General features: G+C 39.9%; 1 protein-coding gene across 3 annotated transcripts in view; it reads right to left on the bottom strand.

Moving 5' to 3' along the window:
* Nucleotides 1-21841, bottom strand: part of LOC122822254 (protein shisa-8) — a 101336-nt gene extending 79495 nt beyond the window's left edge. For all 3 annotated transcript variants that reach the window (XR_006369120.1, XR_006369119.1, XM_044100767.1), the window contains exons 1-2: nt 14729-21841; nt 12516-13152 (exon numbers count right to left, since the gene is read on the bottom strand). Coding sequence is in view for 1 of the 3 variants with exons in the window: in XM_044100767.1 (XP_043956702.1) it covers nt 12516-13081 (566 nt within the window). In the remaining 2 variants the exon portion in view is untranslated. The remainder of the gene's footprint in view (nt 1-12515; nt 13153-14728) is intronic.
* Between the last annotated feature and the right edge of the window lie 435 nt (nt 21842-22276).

Below are 22276 nucleotides of genomic sequence, written 5' to 3'. Positions count from 1 at the left end.
TCGCAATCAAACATCTTCCACAACTAGGAAAAGTTCTAAAAATGCACTGAAAATGGATGCATGGATGTGCCTCTTTGCACAGCCGCCAACAGAAGGGAGATATTAGACAATTGTCCCAGGATTTGGTCCGCTGGCCGTCATCATCAATAAAACCTTGAATATCTGTAAAGTGTGGAGGCTGTTGGATTTTGGGTAAATTGCTCTAGGGCTATTTGTGATTCAGAAGCACGATTAAAGAAAAATAGACTTCGGTTGCTTTAACAGAAACAAAAAATCCCTTTTTGCACAATTAAATATAAAACAATAATTAACCCATTTATATCAATTGTATTTATTTAATTTTATATTTTTTAATTAAATAAAAATAACAGTAGATGTTAACCTGGAAGCAGAGCATAATTTATTATGAAGCAAAGTCATAAAAAACAAAGAACAGTTCTGACTAACCGCTAACAGTTTAAAAGGGATTCAGTCGCTAGTGAACGACACGTCAACACTCAGCAGCTATAACTTAGCTTCCTCTTATTATAAGTAGTCGTACAGTTGTTTTCTTTCCACCAGTATCTGCAGTTCTTTTTAGTGACCCAGTTGTAAGCCAGTTTTCCATTATTACTTTTAACACAATCCTTTGGTAAGCTAGTTGTAGTGCCGCACTTTGAGCTGACGTCATGGTAAATAAACGGTCGTTTACATGCAGTACCTCGAGGACCACCAGGGGGCGCCCGCGGAGGATTTGTGACTGCAGGTGAGCCGCTGTGGACGAAATGAAGATACCGTACTGTAGAATCTCAACTACTAAAGAAAGGTTTGGTTCATGACATTTGGAGCTCAAATCTAAACAGGTAACATAAACAATAGCCCGGAATATGAAAAGCTTCCAAACCAGTCAGCTGTACGGAAAGCCATTGATGACATAATTCGATCACATAACAAAGCCCTAAATTGCTATTTACAAATGTGAAAACTGTTATGCAACTGGAGATGCAATCAATCGATCCTTTATCTTGAAGAAATAAAGGTAGAAATGACTTCCTTAATACATAGAATTATGTATTTTCTTGCAGGGAGAAAAAACTATTTAAAAAAAATAAATAAAAAAAATAAGTTTTAATATATTTAATTCAACTAATAGAATTCCCAGTGAAATTACCTAATGAATTCAAACTTTTAAAATATATTGAAAAAACATTTATTTTATATATAGATACAGATTGCCAATTTAATTCAAGTGATCAAATATAACAATTTATTAATGACTACCCTTTTTTAGAAAGAAAATTAATCTGTTCTGATGATGACCACTTCCTGTTTCAATATGTCTGGCCTCAGTGAAACAAAGCCAGATGAATAAAGACATGGACGAATGAGGTTGGCGTGGAAAAACACACGTAACCAACATCTGGATTATTTACGTAACATTATTTACACGTGTAGCGTCAGATGAGCAATTACTTTCAGTAATATATTGTTAATGTATCAAGCACCGTTAAGCAAACACAGCCTTTCTGCTCACTAGTTCTTGAAAAGCTGAACATGCCATAACCGCTACAAAATTATTTCTCGTCTTTTACTGCAATTACTCCCCTCCATCTGTTCCCTGTGTTTTCGGGTGTTATCGGTTCATATAGTGGAAACGGCATTTAAACGTCTGTTTCGCTCTTCGGCACAGCTTGCCTTGGAGCCCGCAGGAGTTAGAGCGTGTGTCTGTGAGCTGAGAGGTGGCGCCTCCGATCGTCGTCGGGGGTAATCGGTTTGATCGACCGGACACGTCGGGTTCAAGTCGGAAGGAGCGTCGACATTCGAGGCAAGCTTGGGCGTTTAGGAAAAACCACAACTTTGGAGACACCAGATGTCATTATTCGCTCCGGTGATTTGAAATGTTACATTTCACCAACTTTAGGTCAAACGGCAGAGGTGGCAGACATGTTGAAGAGTTTATGAGGGATACGGCAGAGGAGGAAACGGACGGTGGCATCACAGGAAGGAAGGAGCGTGAAGCAGGGATGGAGGTGATAAATTGAAAATGAGATGACAGGAGAGAGGGAGGACTGCATGGATAAGGCATATTGCATTTTGACCATCGCGGCTGCCATGTGGAAATGAGAAATCTCACTTCTCCTGTCATTTACAATTGGCTCCGTGTTATTTCACCGCCTCCCTCGAGGAATGTTATATTGTTTTCACTCCAGCTCGAGGGCACGCCGTCAAAGTCTTTTCCCCTCTCATCGTTCTTATGCTTACTCCATCATCAACTTTCCCTTATTTCCTTCCTCCCCTCCCTCCTTCGTTCTCTCTTCCTTTCTTTCTTTCCTCACAGTGGCTGGCTTCCTCTTGGCAGGCATTCGTGTTGCGTCACGCTGACATTGAAATGTTGATACAGCATCAGTATAATTGGAACGATATCGATTGGGTGACAGCTGCCAAATATGACTGTGCATATGTGCGTTTTGGCGTGTCTACAGCAAAATTCACACTAATGGAGGCTTTCACTGGTTCTGACGCAGACGTTGTATTTCTCGGATCCCGTTGCTGTTCGCCAGGCTGAACAACAACAGCAGGTCCCTCGTTGGATCATCACTCTTTCTGTGTTTGTGAGATGCATGCGAATATGTTTGGCCATAAATTTAAGACCAAGAAGAAAAAGTCTTCATTTACCTTATTTTGGTGCTTCTTAGATTTAGTTCTCAATTGTTGTTGTTGTTGAATATGGCACATCCGTGCTTCAGGTTGTGATTTATAGGAGTTAGAAGTCTGAAATGCCGGAGGCGAAAAACGATGTTTGGGCAGCCAGAGTTTAGCAGATGAGAAAATGATACAGTTGTGATGTCAATGATGCAAGCCCGGCGCTTTCCGCAGCCGCGTTACGTAACCAGCATGCAGAGGAAGCCGTCATGGTCTGAGAGTTTAGTCTAGCTTTAAATTTTGGCTCTTCTCTTTTCAAACTCTCTCTGTCCACAGAGAGTACCCTGAACCTAGAAGTGTTAAAAGTCCTGGTTTAGGGTATATCTCATGGTGTACGATCAGGTGCCGTCTTTAGGTCCTGGTATGTTTTGAAAATCTGAGCTGCTGTGAACATGAGAAGGTTTTAAAATTTGGTAGCAAGAGTTTTTCTTACACCTCTACACAACTGGTATAGCAATCTCAACACACTGTCAGTGTTCCTACACATTGCCAATACCTCAGCAACACATTTGGTCAAATTAAATTTTCCTTTGAGCGGTTTAACAAATCAATGACAATTTTATGTGTCTTTCAAATCCCGGACGAAACAGAATAAGTATGATTTGGAACTAAATGACAATAAATATTTTTATAAATAGGTATTTCACAAAAATGGCTTGTTTTATTGTTCCTCTGATCTGTCGGTATGGCAACGCCAACATTAGGGCCAAAAACAACACTTTAATTGAGAGAGTGCAAAATAGACATATCTGGTCATTTTGTACTCAGTTATGTATTCCAGTTCTCCACTTTGTAAACTCCAAATATATATATATATATATTTTGTTTGTATTTTGGTTTACTGCATTTGGTTCATTAAAGTTGGATGTACGTTGAAAACGAGGGTTTACACGGATTAAGTAGAGAAAATATAGAATGAGAACACACAGACAGACAGACAGACAGATATAATACTTGCTATTGTGCGCTCCAGCCAACAGCTATGAAAGCAGTTGATTTCCTGTCAGAAAGACTTGGGACAAGCATCAGTCTGCGCTGGGACAAGACCATTAGCAGGATCAGTGAAGTGAAAATGGAGCCCGTGTTTCGGACGACATGTTCCCGGACTTTATGTTCACGTAAACGGCCAAATACACCAACCCGTGAAGAGGCTCTGAAACTGGCGTGGTCAATAAAGTGAGCGCACTCTAAGACCAAATTACCAGAGTACATTGAGCATAAAATATGGGAATGTATTCCCTTTGTTTCAGAATGCCTCTCTCCCAGAAAGGAAACTCCTTCGGAGTCTCCAAGTTAAAGGCAAAAATGACAAGCTTGCTCTCAGCACCTCAGAATTAAACCCACTGTTACAGAGTAATGGCAATTTATTCAACTGTTTAATGTCAATAATCTGAGAACATAACAGAAAGTGTAGCAATTTTTTATATTTTTTTAACATATGTAAACCTCCTAAACCTTCACCTTCAGAAAATAGAATTGAAAAGCGGCATGTAGGCGCTTCGTTGCAGGTTAAGAGGTTTTAAAGAAAAATTTAAATATTGGAAAAAGAAGGCCGAAAACACAATTTTTCCTCTTTTGTTTTTATGATGATGATGATGATTTTATAGCTTTTTTTAGCTATCAAAGGGTGTTGAGAGAAAGGGTTATAAGTTGAATTGTAAGAGGATGAAAATGAAAGATATGTGCAGTGCTTCCAGTGGTAAAATAACACTGAATAGTACAGTGAGCAATAATCATGCCAAAATGACATATTTTACACAGCACTTTATATTTTATATGTTTCAGGAGAAAGTTTCTTTCTGCAAAGCAATAAAGATTTTTGTCATACAAGGAATTGACAAGTTTTCAAATTTAGATGAAGTCATAATGTAAAGCATACAATATAAATTATTGACATTGGTCTCCTGAATGTTCATTGTATTCTTATCTCCCTAAAGCAGATTTCCTTATTTGTGTTACTTGCTATATGAATTTATTCAATGTATTTTTTAAAAACCTGTTGCCCTTTTCCACAAAGTTCAACTCTTTCAATGTCCTCAATACTTCCAGCATTCTTGTGAAAAGTTGTGTAATGTTGTTATATATATATATATATATACATATATTCATAAAAGTCTGGCTGTTTATTGTGGATTTGTTCAGCTTGATTTTTGCCATGTTTAATTCATGAGACCCTGTTAGGAGTGGACAGAAAGGACCTGCCAAGAAATGAAAAGGGAAATAATTGGCAATCGGAAATGGTTGTTCTGAATGTGGAGAAGGAAAGAGGGGGCAGCCGTAGCTCATTTGGTGGCGTATTCAACCTGCAATCAGAAGGTCGTGAGTTGAAATCCAGCTCCCCGCTTTGGGCACCCCATGTTTTCTACCGATCAGTGTGTGAATGCATTAGCACTGGGAGTGTGTAGATACACAAATGTACTCTTAAGAAAGTACTCTTGGTGGTCAATCTCGAAATTCTGCCTGACCCAGATGAAAAAAAAAAAAAAAAATCAATGCTGTCTTTAAACTAGGCTAATAAATAATAACTGGCAACAAGTGAATGCCTTAAAGGTCCTGAGCTCAAGCCGTCTCTTCTGACTCGGATACTGGCAAAAGAAACAAAATAGTAGGTATTAACCATATTTTTCATTAACACCATATTTCAGAATGAAATGATTTTTGTGTTGGTCTGATGTAATATTATCTTAGATGTTATGTTTTCCTTAGCCGTTTGCTGAAAGTCATCATAATTAACAAAAATAAAGGTTTGAAACCATCAGGCTGTGTGTGGTTGTTAATCTCTGTGACGTGTTTAACTTTGTGCATTCATTTACGAAAATTAATGACCTTTTAAATAATGTTCGAGATGATTGCATATGATTGCAAATGCAACACTAACAATTTGACGCAAGACAAATATAACAGGAATGACTCGATTATAACATTATTCATTGTCCCTGGATTGGAGTTACAATCACAACTCAACATATAAATACAAATGTCTGGAAAAGGATTTTGAACCTTGGTTTAAAGCCTATATGAGAATATTACAGTTCTTAACACTGGCAGCCTTTTTAGTTGCTCAACTTTATCACTTTGTCATTGCTACACTAATTCAAGTATTTTGTAAAAGTTAATTCAGATGCTTGATATCCAGCTAATAAAAAATAAACACATTTTCAGCTTAGTCTTCCAATTCTGAAGAACTTTTAACTGTTTTTAAGGAGTTTTGGGCATTGTAAGATTTTATCTAAAGCAGATTATGTTTGGTAGCTAATGTTTTTTATGCATGTTGGTATATTTACAAAACACATTTTGTATATTATGCACACAATGTGGTTGTAAAAAAAAAAAAAGACTTGCCACATCTAAGGAATATGGACTAAAATTTTGAGTCAGCACAGAACTGACATATTTTGCCTTTATGTTGTCTCATTTTCTGTTTTTTTTCATCATGTCTAAAATCTGGGGATGAAAGTTTCAATTTCCCTGTTTCCTGGCTTGCCCTGATAAGGTCAGCTTCACTGGTGTAGACAAAGTGCCTGCGTGGCATGGCCTGAGATTAACATTATTTCAAAGAATTTTTAGGCACGTTACAACAAAATTGAGCATTCCAGATTTAGCTGGATCTTAAGTTATTTGTGGTAAAGTTTATGTATAAAAACCCAATGCTAGAGCATTATTCACTTAAATCAACTCATTTTTTGTCTTTATTGAAACATTAGGCAGAAACGCAACTGTGTACGGATGGTATGATAGTAACAAGGTTGTGTAGTTGGAAAGAATCACACACATGAAAATATTTTTTTTTTAAATGCAAGTGGACTTTTACAACATTGATTAGAAATTTTAAAGTAAAAATTTTTCAAAACCTTCAAAAAAGATAACATCTATTTATAACAATGCATCTTCAAATTTGGACTCCTGCTGTGTTAGTGAGGGTGTTGACAACATTGTCATCAAGTGTCACAGTGTAACGTATAACCTCCACCCACACATACGTAATAATGAATCAAAGCTCAGTCCAAAATGCTAATTGCGCCAGGCCGCCGCTCAAAGAGAAAGCCGAGCTCTCTGTGCTTGTTTATCTCTCTGCTCCAATCGTCTGTCACAGGTGATGATGAAAACTACCTCCGCATCTGAACAATAAAGCAAGTAGAAAGCACTGCTGATGAAACACAGTGCACTAAAGAAATAAAACGGCGGACGGAAACGACTGTTTAGGTCCCAGGTGGGACATTTAATCGCGTGTGCCCTTGAACACATCGCTACTTAGTGAAATTATTTATGATAAGTGGTATTTGGCTTGTAAAGTGAATGCGTGCTGCTGAAGATGCTGTCGGAAGGTGTGTGTGTGTGTGTAGGTGTGTGTAAGAGTACATTTCAATTTATTACATTCATTTAAGGCTTAAGTGGTTACCTGATCTGCCAAAATAAAAAATACAGATCCATGCTGTACCTAAGATGGTTGCCTTGAAAGAAAAACCTGGAAAACAACAACATCCAATAACGTTTTGTGTCCTACATGGGATAATTAAACATCTTGGTGAAATTAATTATTCACATTTGTTTGCTTTGTAGGTGCAAACACATTTAAAGTTCAATTAGTTTTAAATTTAAAGGGGTTTTGTGGTTTGCAGAGCAAAACCAGAGTAAAAGAAAAAAAAAATTTACAAATCGACACCAAAGTATGTCATAACAGAGATGCAGGACTCAAGAATTAAAGCTTAACACGTTGGCCATCCAAGAAGAAGATAACGATGGCAAAGGTCTTCAGCATAAAATGAGCTCAAATTATACATCAGCTAAGACTTCAGTAGAAAGTTTGTCAGAGAGGCACTGGCTTGAAGACCTAGGAGACCGGAACCTGACCCAGGGATTTAAAAGCCCTCTGGGGTGGGATTAAAATGTCTATAGTTCTCCACAGCAAAAAGGACAGCTGTGATGACACATGAATAAAAAAAAAAAGATGGATCAGACTTCTAATCCGGTTCTTATCAGTATTCTGACTTTGAACGTGAATGTGTGGAACAAATGTCTCTCTAAAACACTTCATGCCTAAAAACTGTGACTTAGTTGTGTTAAATTTATATATTTATATATATATATATGTTATTTGCACTTAATGTAAACGGATAAAGGCCTCACACAATTAGTTTAAGTTTTACTTGTAGCAACAATACCGGTGTCCAAATCAAAGGACGACATTTATCAAACTCACCTTAGAAATCTAGTTGATTTTACTGATAGCACATTATGTAGTCCTAAAAGATTAACTCCTTCTCATGATACACAGAGAGTGGATGGAGAAGGTTGCAATGTTGATTAAAGACATCAGACAGCATCCAATTAGCTCACACACAAAGGAAAAAAAGATTTTGGTGGGCTAATTATTAAAGTTAAAACCATAAGAAAGGGAATATCTGGGACAACTATAATTGACTTATAACATCAGGAAGATCTGTAATGCTGATTTTACGCTGACAGGGGTGCAAACTATCAAACCCCAGCATAAACCACAACATTTTCTCTCCTTAGAAACAGTGGAGTTTGATGGTCGCGCTGCTGACTTGTGGCTCAAGGTTATTTGTTTTGGCTGTGGCGTGAACCAACGGGCAGCCTGCGCCCCGATCCTCAGCCCTGTGTTGTTTCTTCCCCTAAAGCCAAGGTTCTGTTAAAGTGCTTGTTTCATAATCCTGTCGCCAAAAATTCCCAAAGTGTGGCTACACATCTGTTCGGCATCATTTTATCAACAGCACAATCTGGTTTTTGTAATTCCACCCTGAAGACGCTGTGTGCCTGTAGTGGGCCCCGTGGTACATAATCACTCCATATGTCGTAGTCGCCCCAGTGCAGCGCCACAAAAGGCTCTTAACTCGGTCAGAAAAGAAATTCTGACACCCCACGAATGTCCGTTTGTGATTTTATATTACGACTATTATGATTTGCAAGCTATCCATCACCAGAAGATAGTCATGGTTCTACTTTTTGTTTTCTCTCTTAAAGCCTCGGGAATGTTCCTGTACATAAATAAATATGCGCAAAACTATAATTCAGTGAGAAGATGGATTATGTTTTTGTTGCTGAAAGAGTCATTATTCTATCATATCCCTAGAGCTTGAGAGAGAAAGAAAAGCAAAGCAGTAAACAAAAGAAAGAATGCTTCACTGAAGTGTTAAGTGTACATAATGTGCATGCTTAGGTGAGCAGCTAAGCTGCGTATGGTGACTGCCCACCCAAACCATTCATTGGTGCTACCACCTTTTTATGCGTTGGGGTTAGATGTGCACACAGGAACACACACCGATATTATGATCCTGACAGAAGTCAAAACGTTTAGCGATATTCTACGGTCAAGGGAAATAAATGTCACTCCTTGATTGGCTATTTTGCGAATCCCAGCCAATCGACAGTCAAGTAGCATTGTCCTAAAGTTCTTCAACTTTCTAATCTGCGGTTTGTTTGTTTTTTTGTTTTTTGTTTTTCAATTGTCAGTAAATACGTGCGTCTGTTATTGATAATCCACTTATTTGCTGACAAATAAGTCCCTGACACATTTATGGAGAGTTGGCAGTGCTAAAGAAGTGGCATGGCATGATCCATGTCTGTCGATCTAATGATTCTTACATAAACTGCCTGATTTGGCAACTGCCGGCAAGACACTAGAGTCCGGATATCTTTATTTGTGTCCTCTGGAACTCAGTCCTGCTAGCTCGTTTTGCCACGTTTGCCAAATTATACGCTGCTTTTGTTTGGGGAAAACTTGTCCTGTGTGAAAGGAAACATTGACACACTTCACTGAACTTGAATTACATTCAGAAAAAAACGCCAGGAAGTGAATAAATAATAATTACCCTGTTTGTAGCACACCTGTTCCATTGCCACCCCGAGGGCTACAAAGACAAGTGGATTACTAATCACTTGTTTGGAGGCAGTCTCTTGGATTTAAGACAAAATTTTCACCATTTTCAAGGCACATAAAGGTAGACTTTGTTAAGGAAAGAGTAAAATGCCACCCATGACTCCCCTCAGCGGAAAATTAACTGAATGACACAAGTCAAGCCCATGTTTACCAAAACCTTCAACCATCTTGGATAACTTTCTCCTTTTGTCCTTCTGTCACTTCTTTATGCTCCAACAGAGCCTCCACATCGTTAAAGTGGTTAGCACTCGTGTCATTGTCTCCATCTCCTCTATATCTCACACACACACACACATTTTGGCAGATTTAAAATAAACAGCTGTGGTTGTCTACTGGGCTGTAAAATGAGCTTGTCTCATGTGTCACTTCCTTTCAGCCCTCTGTTCTCTCTGCCTTACTCTTTCTAATAATGCGGTTCTTTTTCTCATCTCTCCCCTTTTGTGCCTATTAGTCCCTCAGCGACCCTCGTCCCATTTTAGAGTAAAAATATTAAAATAAAAATAGGCGCGTATTTGCTACAGTTTAGCCTATGTCACTTCAAATCTGTATTTACACAATAATGACCAAAAGGCATATTGTGTGGAAGAAAGATTCCCAAAGGGCGTACATTTATTTGTCTTAGTTCTTGTTTAAAATATATGCTAATTCTGGTTTGCATTTATAAGACATACACCACAGTGCTATCCAGATATAGGACTTATTTTTACAAAATAAAGCACCTTTTTTAGTCCCTCTGCTGGAATACGTCTAAATAAAATCCATTGCAAAAGTCACACCAAGATATTCAAAGACGAAGTCAAGAGGTAGGAGAATTTGTCAACAAATATTTGTTGAACACTCCCTCTATGAAGAGCAAGAATAGCAAAGATGGGCATATGAGTTGCACTAATAACATGGCAGCGCAGGTAGAAAACCAGTTGGAGGCTGCAAATGTGCAGAATGCAAATGAGAGTTGGTTGGTTGGAGGTTTATCTTCCAGCAGGACAACACCACTCAACATACAGCAACAAAAACGGATTAGATAGAAGCATATTCCTGTGCTAGGGAGGTCCAGATAAAGTTCAGAACTAAATCCAACTATTCAGCAAAGAGACTTGAAGATTGATGTTCACATACTCTCTGTCCAGCCTGCATGAACTCGAGACATTTTTCAAAGAATTTACTGACATCTCAGTCTCTAGATGTGCAATGCTGGTGCAGCCATAACCCAAAGAATTGGCAGACATGGTTGCTGCAAAACTCGCATGGATATATACTTGTTCTTTATTTTACTTATGTACAACTTTGAGTTGATCTATCACATAAAATACAAATACCTTATATTTCACATTGTAGTTGCAATGTAAAAAATGTCCGGGGTAGGAACACATTCGCACTCTCTTTCACCGTACCCTATGGGATAGTTTCACAAAAATAGAAATAAATAAATGAGGCATTAATATAATGCCAAGAGAGGTCAGTTTCCATAATGTTAATGGTGACTCAGAGTAGTTTTGACCAGAAAAACGTCTATCTCCGTCCAGCTGGCTTGGTCAGCTCACAGGTCACACCCAGTCACACCTAGCATGCCGTACTTTTCCTCTCCTTTTTCCACTTTCAATTTTCCTCTTTCTGGCTTTTGTCTCGCTCTGACACAAACAAACACGCTCTCTCCTGCTCTCTGTACTAGCCACTGGCTGCTTTCCAGTCAGATCAGCTCGATATTCCACCCTTCCTAAAAACCACCCTCACTTTGCTCATTGCTCTCTGGAGCCCACGCGTTGCCACAGTCATAGTTGTGTCACAGCAATCAATCAGCCGTCAATGTGAAACTGCACCACCAGTACAGATGAATCGCAGCAAGCCTTGTGCCGCAATTCCCGAAGCGCCTCCCCACACCATTAGTTCACTTCTGTGCTGAAATCATCGTTTTGCCGAACTGAAATGAATGTCTCTCTGTGTGCTTCTGGGATTGTGTCCGGTTGGTATACCAATCGTCTGGCAGAAATTTACCAGTCTCAGTCTTAAAACTTTGTGTTTGATGGTATCATATTAAAGTTCTGACAATCAGTACTTGTGTCACACATTTTAATTTCAGTAGAGCCCATATGCTTTTGGCATTTTGACACCTAATAAAAGAAATGCAGAGCATAAAATAATATTGGCTTCTGGGCCACTTCTCATTATTTCCTCAATAGCACTGCTGCTCTGAAATAGCTCACTCATCCGGTATGAATTGAATCTTGTTGTTGGTGTTTGTTTGGATTATGGATTCATATGTAATGAAGGGTGTATTCACACCAGCCTCGTTTAGTCCGCTTTAATCAGACTCGTAATTCGTTTGTCAAGAAAGTCCGACTGATTTGGGCAGTGTGAATGCAAATTTGAATTCCAAAACGGACTAAAGAAGCAAACTCTGATCCGGCTAAAATCCTCTGACTTTTCCAGCTGAAGTGAACTCTGAAATGGGCGGAAAGGTTTTTTTTAAGTTAGTTTGGATCGTTTGATACATTTCAGTGTGAATGCGAACCACAGCAGCTGAAAATGTGACAAATGTTGGAATTTTGGTCCCAAATTGGTTCAGGTCTACCGGACTATCGGGTGTGAAAACACCCAAAGACTTAAATCCAGTGGGTTGTCTGGTGTTTTAAAAACTTTTCTTTTCATTTTTATTTGACTCATTACCTCTTTTTATTCCAGTAATTTTTTTAGCCAAACATTCACTCCAATGAAGAGACAAATTATAGAGATTGGTAATACATCAGCTAAAGAAACGTTCCTTTACGTCCCAAAAACGTCGTATTTTTGCCAATGATGTTCTAAAGAAACTGAACCAGGGGACTCTCATCAATTGCCTACGCAGGCTAGGTTAGCAATAACTTGCTGTTTGAACATATGTCTGCCGAATATTATTCCTAAATTCAATCATACACCCTTTGTTTTCCGGTCTTACCTTGAGTTCGTCATGTCCGTTTGACCTCCCTGACTCTTCTCCAGTCCGAGTTTTGTGAAAATCCCCACCAGCACCATGATGGCCACCACCCCACAGATAATGTAAACGATCATGTGGGTCCGATCCCGATCCGGTTCCTGGTGGACCTCCGTGACGGGCAGCCCCGGTTTCCCGGTGTTTGCCCACACGGGTGTGTCGTAGTTGGAACAGGAGGTCTGGTCCAGACTGTGGACTCTGAACTGGCAGCAGAAGCGGTAGAAGCAGGAACCGCAACAGAACAGGTAGATGCCTGCGTTGCAGTTAAATGGCGGGTCCCACTGTCCCATGACGTCATAGTACCCCCAGCAGCGGTTCCCACTGGTTGAATCCGTCTGTAGCTCTGGGTCCGGCGTCGGTGTTGCCAGTGCCGCCTCTGGTAACACAGACGAATCTGTGCTCTGGTTGTTGGAAGAGACCTGCGCTGAAACTTGTCCTGACGGGCATGAGCTCAGTCCACTCAGGGTGGTCAGGCCCAGTAACATGGCCAGTGAAAAGTTCAACATGAGCACACACATTGGAGCGGCCATGATGGACTCACTCCAGAGTCCTGCAGCGTCTCAGTTCGGATAGGGACCGGTAATAGAAGACCAAAAAGCTCCTGCAGTTGAACAAACAACAAAAGACAATTAAATATCTCTTTTTAAAGAGAAGACAGATCAGTATATTGACAAGTAATGAGATTTGCATTGTACATAATCAGAACAGAGTATTACATGAACGAGAAAATTAATACACCGATTTAAGTCAGTCTTGAAGTTCTTTACACCACTTCATATGACATTTATTAACTAAAACAAATGATGGGATAGTGACTGGATAAAAATAACCCAATGCATTTCATCTTCTTGCAACCAACCTGTGAGTGCGCCAGATCTAAACCTTGCTAGGTTGTGCTAAGCTCAACACTCTTTGGTGAGGAAGTCAGTGTTGAGGAAAAAAAAATTCAACCATCTTCCACATAACATGTAACCTCTTGTAAATGGTTGTTGCGAAATTGTTTCAAATCAATTTAGGTTTGATATTATTATAATTATTTTTATCATATTATTATTAATACCAATTGGTGCATATTCTAATTGTATTCCACTTTCAGTGTAGTACAATGAAAGTGTATTACGCTGGAATACACTTCTGCTAGCTACGAGCTAGCAGTCTGACTTATGCCTAACTGTGTCTCTTTGCTCAAAGTTTCACATTAAATACCTATTGTTACATAACTATTGAAGGTGCTATATATGTAATTGAGTGTAATCTTTAAAGCACAAACATTTGTCTCCATTTGTATTTTTAAAGAACCCATGACGACTACTTATGCTTAGGATAGAAGTTAGCAGTTTATGCTATTCAACAGGAAGCAGTGCTGGGTTTTTTCTGTTTTTTGTTTTCCATTTTGTACTTTTGCAGTTGCGGTTGTCATGTCTTCCAGATGTGAAAATTATTTGTTTGCCACAGCACTTCATCACATTGAACAAGCGTATTGCAGCAAACGTGCTTGGTTTCATCCTTCTGAACCTCTGGCTGTTATGAAGTTAAATATGAGTCAAAATAGTCTTAGAAATAAACTCAGAAACAGTTGTTACCATTTGTGATTTCTGTGTTTAATTGTCTCAATTGAAAATGTAAGGGGGAAAAAAAACTGCCTAAAATATGAACTCTATCCTGTGTTTTAAAATACTGACTTTGTTTTTTTTGCACACAGTGTGACGCCGCCTCTTCTCTTAAAGTAAATAATTAAAGCCCGTCCACTAAAGGCTGAACAAAATCACTCCTAGTGTTTTGGAAATCAGAATCGGAATCAGATGGGTGTTTGCAGGTGAATCGGCATCAGAAATCAGCCAAAAATTTCAAATGGATGCAGATCTAAAATCAAGGGTAATGAGTTTGAGTTAGTCGGAATGGATTGAGGCGAACTAAAGTTGAAGTTATGTCATTTTTCAATGAATTTGATATCACCAAAAATTGGAGCTATAAAGACGAACTGAACTGAATTTAGTTTGTTCACAGAACTTAAAGTTGTTTTTTATTTGTGTTTTGGTACTTATTAATACCCCCGTTGACACAAACTTACATTGACTGGCCGACAGTGAATCGGTGACATTTCATTGAGCTTGTCAGCATGTTTATTTACCAAAGATAATAAAAAAAAAAAATTAAAAAAACACCACAGAAATTACCTTTTACAAAGCCATTCAAGTCTTCGGCAGACAGCAGAGGCGGTTGTAGACAAATCCAAACCCTCGGGGAGGAGGATCCAATTTAGGAGGATGTATTACCTACGAATGAACTTGCCCGTGGCATTTTCAGCAATGAACTCCTCCCACAGAGTGGATGAATAATCCGTGAAACGTGAAAACTGTAGGTTCCCAACGGTGCTGGTGGGCAAAGCAAATCCAAACTTCCAGCTAGCGAAGGTTTCCACATGGAAGGGCTTTCACTCCAAAGATAGACTCATATCCCTGAGTGGATGACCCCTCAGCACTGAAGTCAAATCGGTTCAGGTGTCCAGAAAAGTAAAAAAAAAAATTAAATAACTCCACCACAGGTCTTAACTTGCATCCATCATCCTGCTTCTCTCAATGTCACAGTTGAAAGGGAGCTTTTTTTATTTTTGCGGTGACCATGTTTTTGGCGCCAATGTAGTCCACTTTGGTAGATGTTGCTCTCCTCCCCCCCTCTTCTTTCTCGGCCGCTGACGTCTTTATTGACTGATCTGCTGCTTTTCTATTTTCAGCCACAGAGCCCAACAGGTATCAGCAGCTGTGAAGTATCTTTTGACGGATCAGTCCAGGCTCGACTCCTGTGGTGATCGCCGTCCAGAAGTGCACCTGAGGCTTGTTATCTCTCACTCGTGCACATACATACTTCCACACGCACGCATCCACAAAAAGAGCTCAACTCCCTGATGACAGGACACTGACAGTATCAGTCTGGAGCTTTTTAAGTGGCGCACACACACACACACACACACACACACACACACACAGGAGTCCAATGGCTTTTGGCGCCGGCCGTGCCCAGAGCTGCTGTTGCTCCCCCGAAAGCCCTCCTCTCCTCGGATCCAGGGGTCTTTGACAGACCCAGGACTCCACTCTTGGCTTTCAGCCGACTCAGCTCTGCCCTGCAAGTGCACAGGTGACGAGAGAGGGGGAAGAGAGTAAGAAGGGCTCTTGTACTGAAGCTATTATTTTGACGTCTTGGATCTGCTCCACGAACGGAAGAAAAGATTAGCGGGTTAAAATTATTCGTCCATTTCGCAGTGGATCATGGCTTCCTCTTCTTCTTCAGTGGTTTTGTTTTCCCTCCCCTTTCACCTTTTATTTTCATTACATGCTCTTATCCTGATCTTCCCTCCATCACATCCTCCTTTTGACGTTTCCACCTCTATCCGTCTCTTCTCTCCGGCTTACCTCACCCTTAAGACCTGGGAAGACTTTTTTTGTTTTGTTTTGTTTTGTGCCACTGCTGGAGGAAATATCACCATGGGGTCATGGATCCCGCGGACTGCCCTCTGCACTTTCAGCAGAGCGCTCTCAGGAGCCTTTCTGGAACAAAGCTAGCCCAGCCCGACAGAGACAAGTGGAGACGCGACAGCCGACGGCAGCGTGGCACCAAGGGCAGATAAAAAAAAATTAAAAATAATAATAATATCCCGTTTTCAAAAGAAGCCCATGTGGAAATGCAGGACACGGCACAGCAAAAGCGCTTTTGAGATCTCGCATTGACTACTCAGTTTCCAGTTTTAAAATGGATCTATTTTTCCCTCCATTTTCACAACCCTATTGGGAAAAAAAAAAAAAAAAAACAGGAAAAAAACCAACAACAAAGGTTTAATATGCAACAGTTTTTAAGCAAAACGCTGCATATTATCTCCCAATTTTTTGAAGCTTTTTGATGTCAATTCAGTCGTTGTCCGGCTGCGGCTTCTTTGAAAACAGGCATAATTTGATATATATGTATAGGAATTTTATATATATATCATATGTATGTGTTTTCACTGGTGCTCTGCTTGTGGGATGCTCCAAACAGAAGTGTGAGGGGCTCACAGAAGCAATTATTATCAGTATTTTTTTTTTTTTTGCTTTATTCCATCCTCTTCCTTTTGTCGTCGCTTCCTCGTCGGCGTGTATTCCCCTTAAATCCTCGGTCCGCTCGGAGCGTCTGCGTCCCGTCCGCTGGCGAGGCTCGCGTTCCTGCCGCTGTTTCTGCCGTTCCGTGGCAGGACTGGCTGTCAGTATCTCACGCAATCGCTCCGTTTCACTCCCTCCTCCCTGTTTCCGAGTCTCTCCTCCCTCTCTGGCTCACTCCTGCCCTCCCTCATGGTGTCTCTCTCTTGCACTCACACACATTCAAGCATTCAAGCAAGTGCCTTTTGTGCATAAATGGGCACGTCCTTGGCTTGTTGACTCTCCCTTTTCACTCTCTGCCTCTCTAGCTCATTATATGTCACAGGCACCTCCTTTTTTCAGATTTTCTTTTTTTTTTGCTACTTAGTTGGATTAGGGGTGGAAAGAGATCTCTAAATTTTTAAATATTGACAGTTTTTCCATCAAAATGGAAGGGTTTTTCAAAAATGAAACCCTATCTAGTTTCCATGTAGTTTAAGCCTGACATTCTGTTTGAAGGCGATGGTTTGAAGTAGAAGAGGAAATGATTACATTGACGAAGCCTCCACCGCTTTCAGTTTTATCTGGTAGCATTTGGGGAAACCAAGTGGGGGGGAAAAAAAGACGTATATAGACTGCTATATCTGTCCATTTACCGCCAAGTAACTTTTCCGATTTGATCGGTTTGTGTCAGACTTCGTGGAGTACAAAATAACATAAAATGTCTCCCACTGAAAATGTTACTGGCTATGCATCAAATCATATCCAATTTTCAGACAGTTGATAGTTAGTTGAGTCTTTACAATATCTTCAAAAAGTTAAATACTAGCTCTTCTGTCTATGATGGTGGAGGCCCTGGGTTCATCTGATTGTTTCTGGAGACAACAAGGGTGCATATATCCTTATAAACTACCTTTGTTTGTTTCATTTATTTATCTCAATGTCTAACCAAAAGGGCCAAATAAGAGAAACAGAAATTTAGTAAACATGTAAAATTTGTTGGAAAGGAAGAAAAGCCAAGAAGGGTCTCTCTGTGGGCAAGAAATAGCTACAGGGTGACCCAGAACCGAGACAAGATACAAGAGTAAGGCTAACAGTTAGCCGCTATCAATACAGTGTATCATATGCCCCTATTGGTTAGATTTTGTCCTCTCTTGTTCAAAATCAAACCTTTTTATTGGTCAAGCCCAAAACTTAAAATTCCACACTTGAGGACGAAGGTTCAAGATGCTAGTTTTTGGTCTTCAGAGCCAATTCATGTGTAATAAAATGAAAATCAAAAAACTAGAAAGATTTAATACATGGTCTTGATTTAGAAAGGAAGAAGTAATGGAGTTCCCCTGTTTTGCTGCTGCGAAATAAAGGCTGCTCAGTATGTCGATAGATGCTGCAAGCTAGCAGTTAGCCGCTAATAACACTGAAGTTAGCATCTGCTTTAGAGCTTCCTGTCAGCGCTAAACTAAATGGGTAATTCACACCAAAATTAATCAGATTCTTAGTTTATCAAAGAAATATTAGTAAAACTTTTCATTTCGTTTCAGAGAACACAAAATTTTGTATTTTTAGAAGTACACAAACACATTTAAAAAAAATAACCCTATTAATTACACATTCTTTTGTACTCGGTTGTGTGAAACATTTATATTTTGTGAAAAAAAAAACTCAGCATTGCGTATCGTCTTGTTAGCTCGCTGTTCTGCCCCTGCTGTTCAGTGTTTGATTATAGATTCAATCCATGAACCATTTTTTCCTCTCAGTATCTTGTTCGTCTCCATTTACTTTTCGCTCATCCCACATTCCAGACCGTTTGTTGCGGCGCGTCTCCATTTTCTCCCCGTTTCTCCCTTTAATTTTACATCTCTCCCGTATGCGACTGTCAGTTTGACATATAAGAACATCGGTGCTGACTGAGCGTCAGGTCAGCGCGAGCGCGTACGTGCGTGTGCCCCTGCATCCACGTGCGATGCGTGTTTGTGCCTCTGCGTGATGAATGTGCTAGTACCTCTGCAAGCACGTCTGGAGCATGTGCGGCACTGCGGGCTATTAGGACTGATTTAGAAGGGGGGAGAAAAAACAAAAAAACGAGTGAAAGATGGATGGATGGAAAGCAGGCGATGGGGAAAGCAGCGAGGAGAAGAGAAGAAGGTAGGAAGCGAAGTGAGAGGAGGGGAGGAGAGAAGAGGACAGCGTCTGCCAAAGAGAAGGAGGGAACAAGAGAGAGATTTTGACAGAAAGAAGCAAAGAGGGAAACGGGAGAGGAATTATCGCAGGGAAGGGAGGAGGATTAAGGAGCAGGGGAATAACTACGGGGGAAAGGAGATGCTTGAGGGCTGGTAGAAGGGAAGTGGATAGGAAAGAGTTCAGACAGGTAGAAAGGAAGTCATCTCAAGGGAGAGCGACATAAAAATACAGGAAGGGAGTCATGAGAAAACTGCAGCAGACGGTAGATAATAGCCTTCAGAAGATGAGCAGAATTACAGTGCAAGGTTCTTGTTTAAAGAACAAGGCGACCTTGGAATTTTTCCATTTTAATTTAGCATAGTTTAGCAAAAAGCATTCCTTTATCTCTCTCGTTTTCATTGTTCGTTTGCCCAGATTTCTTCGACTTCCTCTAGAGATTCCTTCTAAATTTACTTATTTATTTTTTCTTTTTCTTTTCCCGTAAGCCCACAGCTCATATCCCCTTGGTGTATTTTACTCAGTCCAAACCTCTCAGCCTTGATTTACTTAAAGTCCTTGGCAAAGCGCATCAGGAGTTATGTCAAGGATACATCCACCCGCACTCTTAAGATGGCACGTAAACACGCGCCGCCGTGACTTCGCGGCAGACTTAATGTACGAGCCGCGAATCAGCTAATCCTCTTCCTCCCTCCCGACTTGCTTTTAAGTGTCCTAATTAACCAAAGGTCAAAAGTTTCTTTTAAAAAAAGAAAAAGAAAATCAGACGAGTTCTGAATAAAAGTCTGCGGTTTCCGAGAAGTGGGGCGTATAGGTTTAGAGCGCGTCGTCCAGAACGGAAGATGGGGGAGGAGAGAACGACGAGGCGACGCTGGGGACACGATGGATGGTGGAGAGAACAGGTGGAAATAGAAATCTTAAAGTCCTCTAAACTGATTTGATTGCACACATTCTCCCTCCTCAAGTGCCTTAGCATGTCGGTCAGAAACATGTATGCTGAACAATAATATAAACATCTCTTGTCAAGTATTGTTGCCATGTGGGGCCAACAACTGTAAATGAGCATTTGCTGACATTTTACTGTACAAAGGTAATATTTCTCTTGATTTGTGTATAATTTTTAACCCATCTTGCTGTCAGTGAGCATTACTCAGTGAGTAGTTGTTTTACTCGGTGCAAGGGTGGGGCATGTCCAGTGGCTGATCAGACAAAGTGAGCAGTAACTGGACAATCCTTGGACTGGGAAACAATAAAAGGCCACCCCAAAATGTAAAATTTTGTCACAAGTCATAATGCCAGATGTTTCAATATGCGGGAGTGTGTCACTGGATGCAGGGACGTCCACCAGAGCAGTAGCTGCGCGGCTCAATGTCCGTTATTGGACCATCGGCTGTTCAAGTGTTTGTTTCCAACAAATTGGCACAACTGAAAATCGACCTTGTCCCCGTCGGCCACGTGTGACCACTCCAGCACAAGATCGCCACATCCGGCTCGTCCATCTGCGGGATCGGCTAAGACCAGCGACACACACAGCTGATGAGACTTGCTCTGCACAACAGACGCACCACATCTATACCACACCTACGAGAAGCCAACTTGGTCAAGGTCATAGTCCTCAACCTTGACCCCTATCATGTTCAAAGGACTGTCAATCCGCTACAAATGGCCACACCACGATGTTATAAACGCCGATACAGAGATCAGTAATTACTGAAAATATAGTTTGAGTTTCTCTATAAATTGTGTAACACAAATGTTCATAAAACTCTTACCGTATATTTGACATGAGGCATTTATATTTTTGCTCAGTGTATAATAACTAGGTACTGCTATCGAGATATCTCGAGGTTTTAAAAAGTTTAGGTTTCAGACCTGTAAAGACTTTTCCATTGTGCCGTCTGTCTGTTTTGTAGTCAGAGAAAGCACTTGTTTGTTTCCTCTGGCTGTGTGGAGCTTAGCCTAATGCAGCACTAGCCAAATCTGCCTGAAAATATTTCTGTTCCTGAAGAAAGCTAAAACAAATGCGTCTATGCAATATTCAATCAGATGTCTGCTGGTGAGAATAAGAAGTACCTTTTGAAAATAAAATGTTTAAACACTCTTTTTATAAAGCTAAATCTTGTGTTGCTGTTATATAAGATTTTAGGTTCAATAAAGCGCACAGAGTTATATACCTGAATGATCTGTGTTCATTAGTTCGTGACATTCCAGTCTTCCAGGAGAAAACTGCCACCTAAAACCAGTCAAATACGTTAATGATGCCTATAAAATCATAAAAATTGACAGATAATCATCAGATTAAATTTAACACATAGCTGAAGTAACACAAGTGTCTACACTGAATTTAAATAAGAATACACTCAAATGGGGCTCATTTATTACATGCTTGTGGACAAATAAAAAAAAATGTTTCTACCTCCTTTTTTGGTATATTAACATTGAATTCTTAATTGTGACAAATAATTCACATGAACATACAACCCTTTAACTAATTTGGGAATGTTTTTTGGAGAATATGTCACAGCTGTGCATCTGTTTCTGTATTTGTTGCAATGCATCTGGTAAGAACCGAGCCAAAATCATGCAGCGGAAGAACAAGAATAAAGAAAGCACATATACAACAAAGAGAAAAACAAAAAAATATGTCACTATCCCTAATGTAGGAGTCAAAGGACAACAAAGAGCAGACGTGATGTTTAGGAGCCAATAATCCAACAACGTGCCGGAGAGAGCAAGAAGCACGTCTTACAAATACTCGAAAGCAAAGGAAGCGATCAAAAGCATAAAGAATATAGATTTGATAAACTAAATCAATAAAGAGTAAAACCATGAAAAGTCATCACCGTTTCTGTTATATTACATTTTCATCTCTGACTTCACCCACACTTGTCGCTCCAACTCCGAGTTGCTTATTTTTCAGGCTGTGTGGTTCTCCCTTTTTTCCATACTGTAAATGCCGTCAGTGATACATTTCTTCAGCTTGAACACAAACAGGCAGAAAAAGGAAGTCGCTATATGAGGACAGTAGGGACAGATGAAGGTGTGCGCATGAAAATAAAAAAATTTTTAAAATCAGTTTTGATTGAAATTGAGTTTTGTAAAAAAAAAAAAAAGAAAAGAAATCCAGCTGCAGAGGAAGATTCTTATGTTTGTCAACTAAATAAAACTTTTATCCACTCAATATGACAATCTGTATATGATTTCTAGAAATGGAAACGTTTCTTATTCTCTGCTATCCAGTAGCACACGCTGCATGTCTGCAGGACGTCCACATTATTATTTCCTCGTGTTACAGTGTCAGTTCTCTCCAAAGCCATCCACTGTGTGTGTGTGTGTGTGTGTGTGTGTGTGGGCGTGTGTGTGCGTGTGTGTTTGTTTCTAATACCTTGTAGGGTATTAGAAACACATGCTACGTTGTGGGGACTCAATGATCCTTGTGGG

The sequence above is a fragment of the Gambusia affinis genome, linkage group LG19 (genome assembly GCF_019740435.1).
Source record: "Gambusia affinis linkage group LG19, SWU_Gaff_1.0, whole genome shotgun sequence".
Classification (NCBI taxonomy): domain Eukaryota; kingdom Metazoa; phylum Chordata; class Actinopteri; order Cyprinodontiformes; family Poeciliidae; genus Gambusia; species Gambusia affinis.
This window is presented reverse-complemented; position numbering and strand designations above follow the sequence as displayed.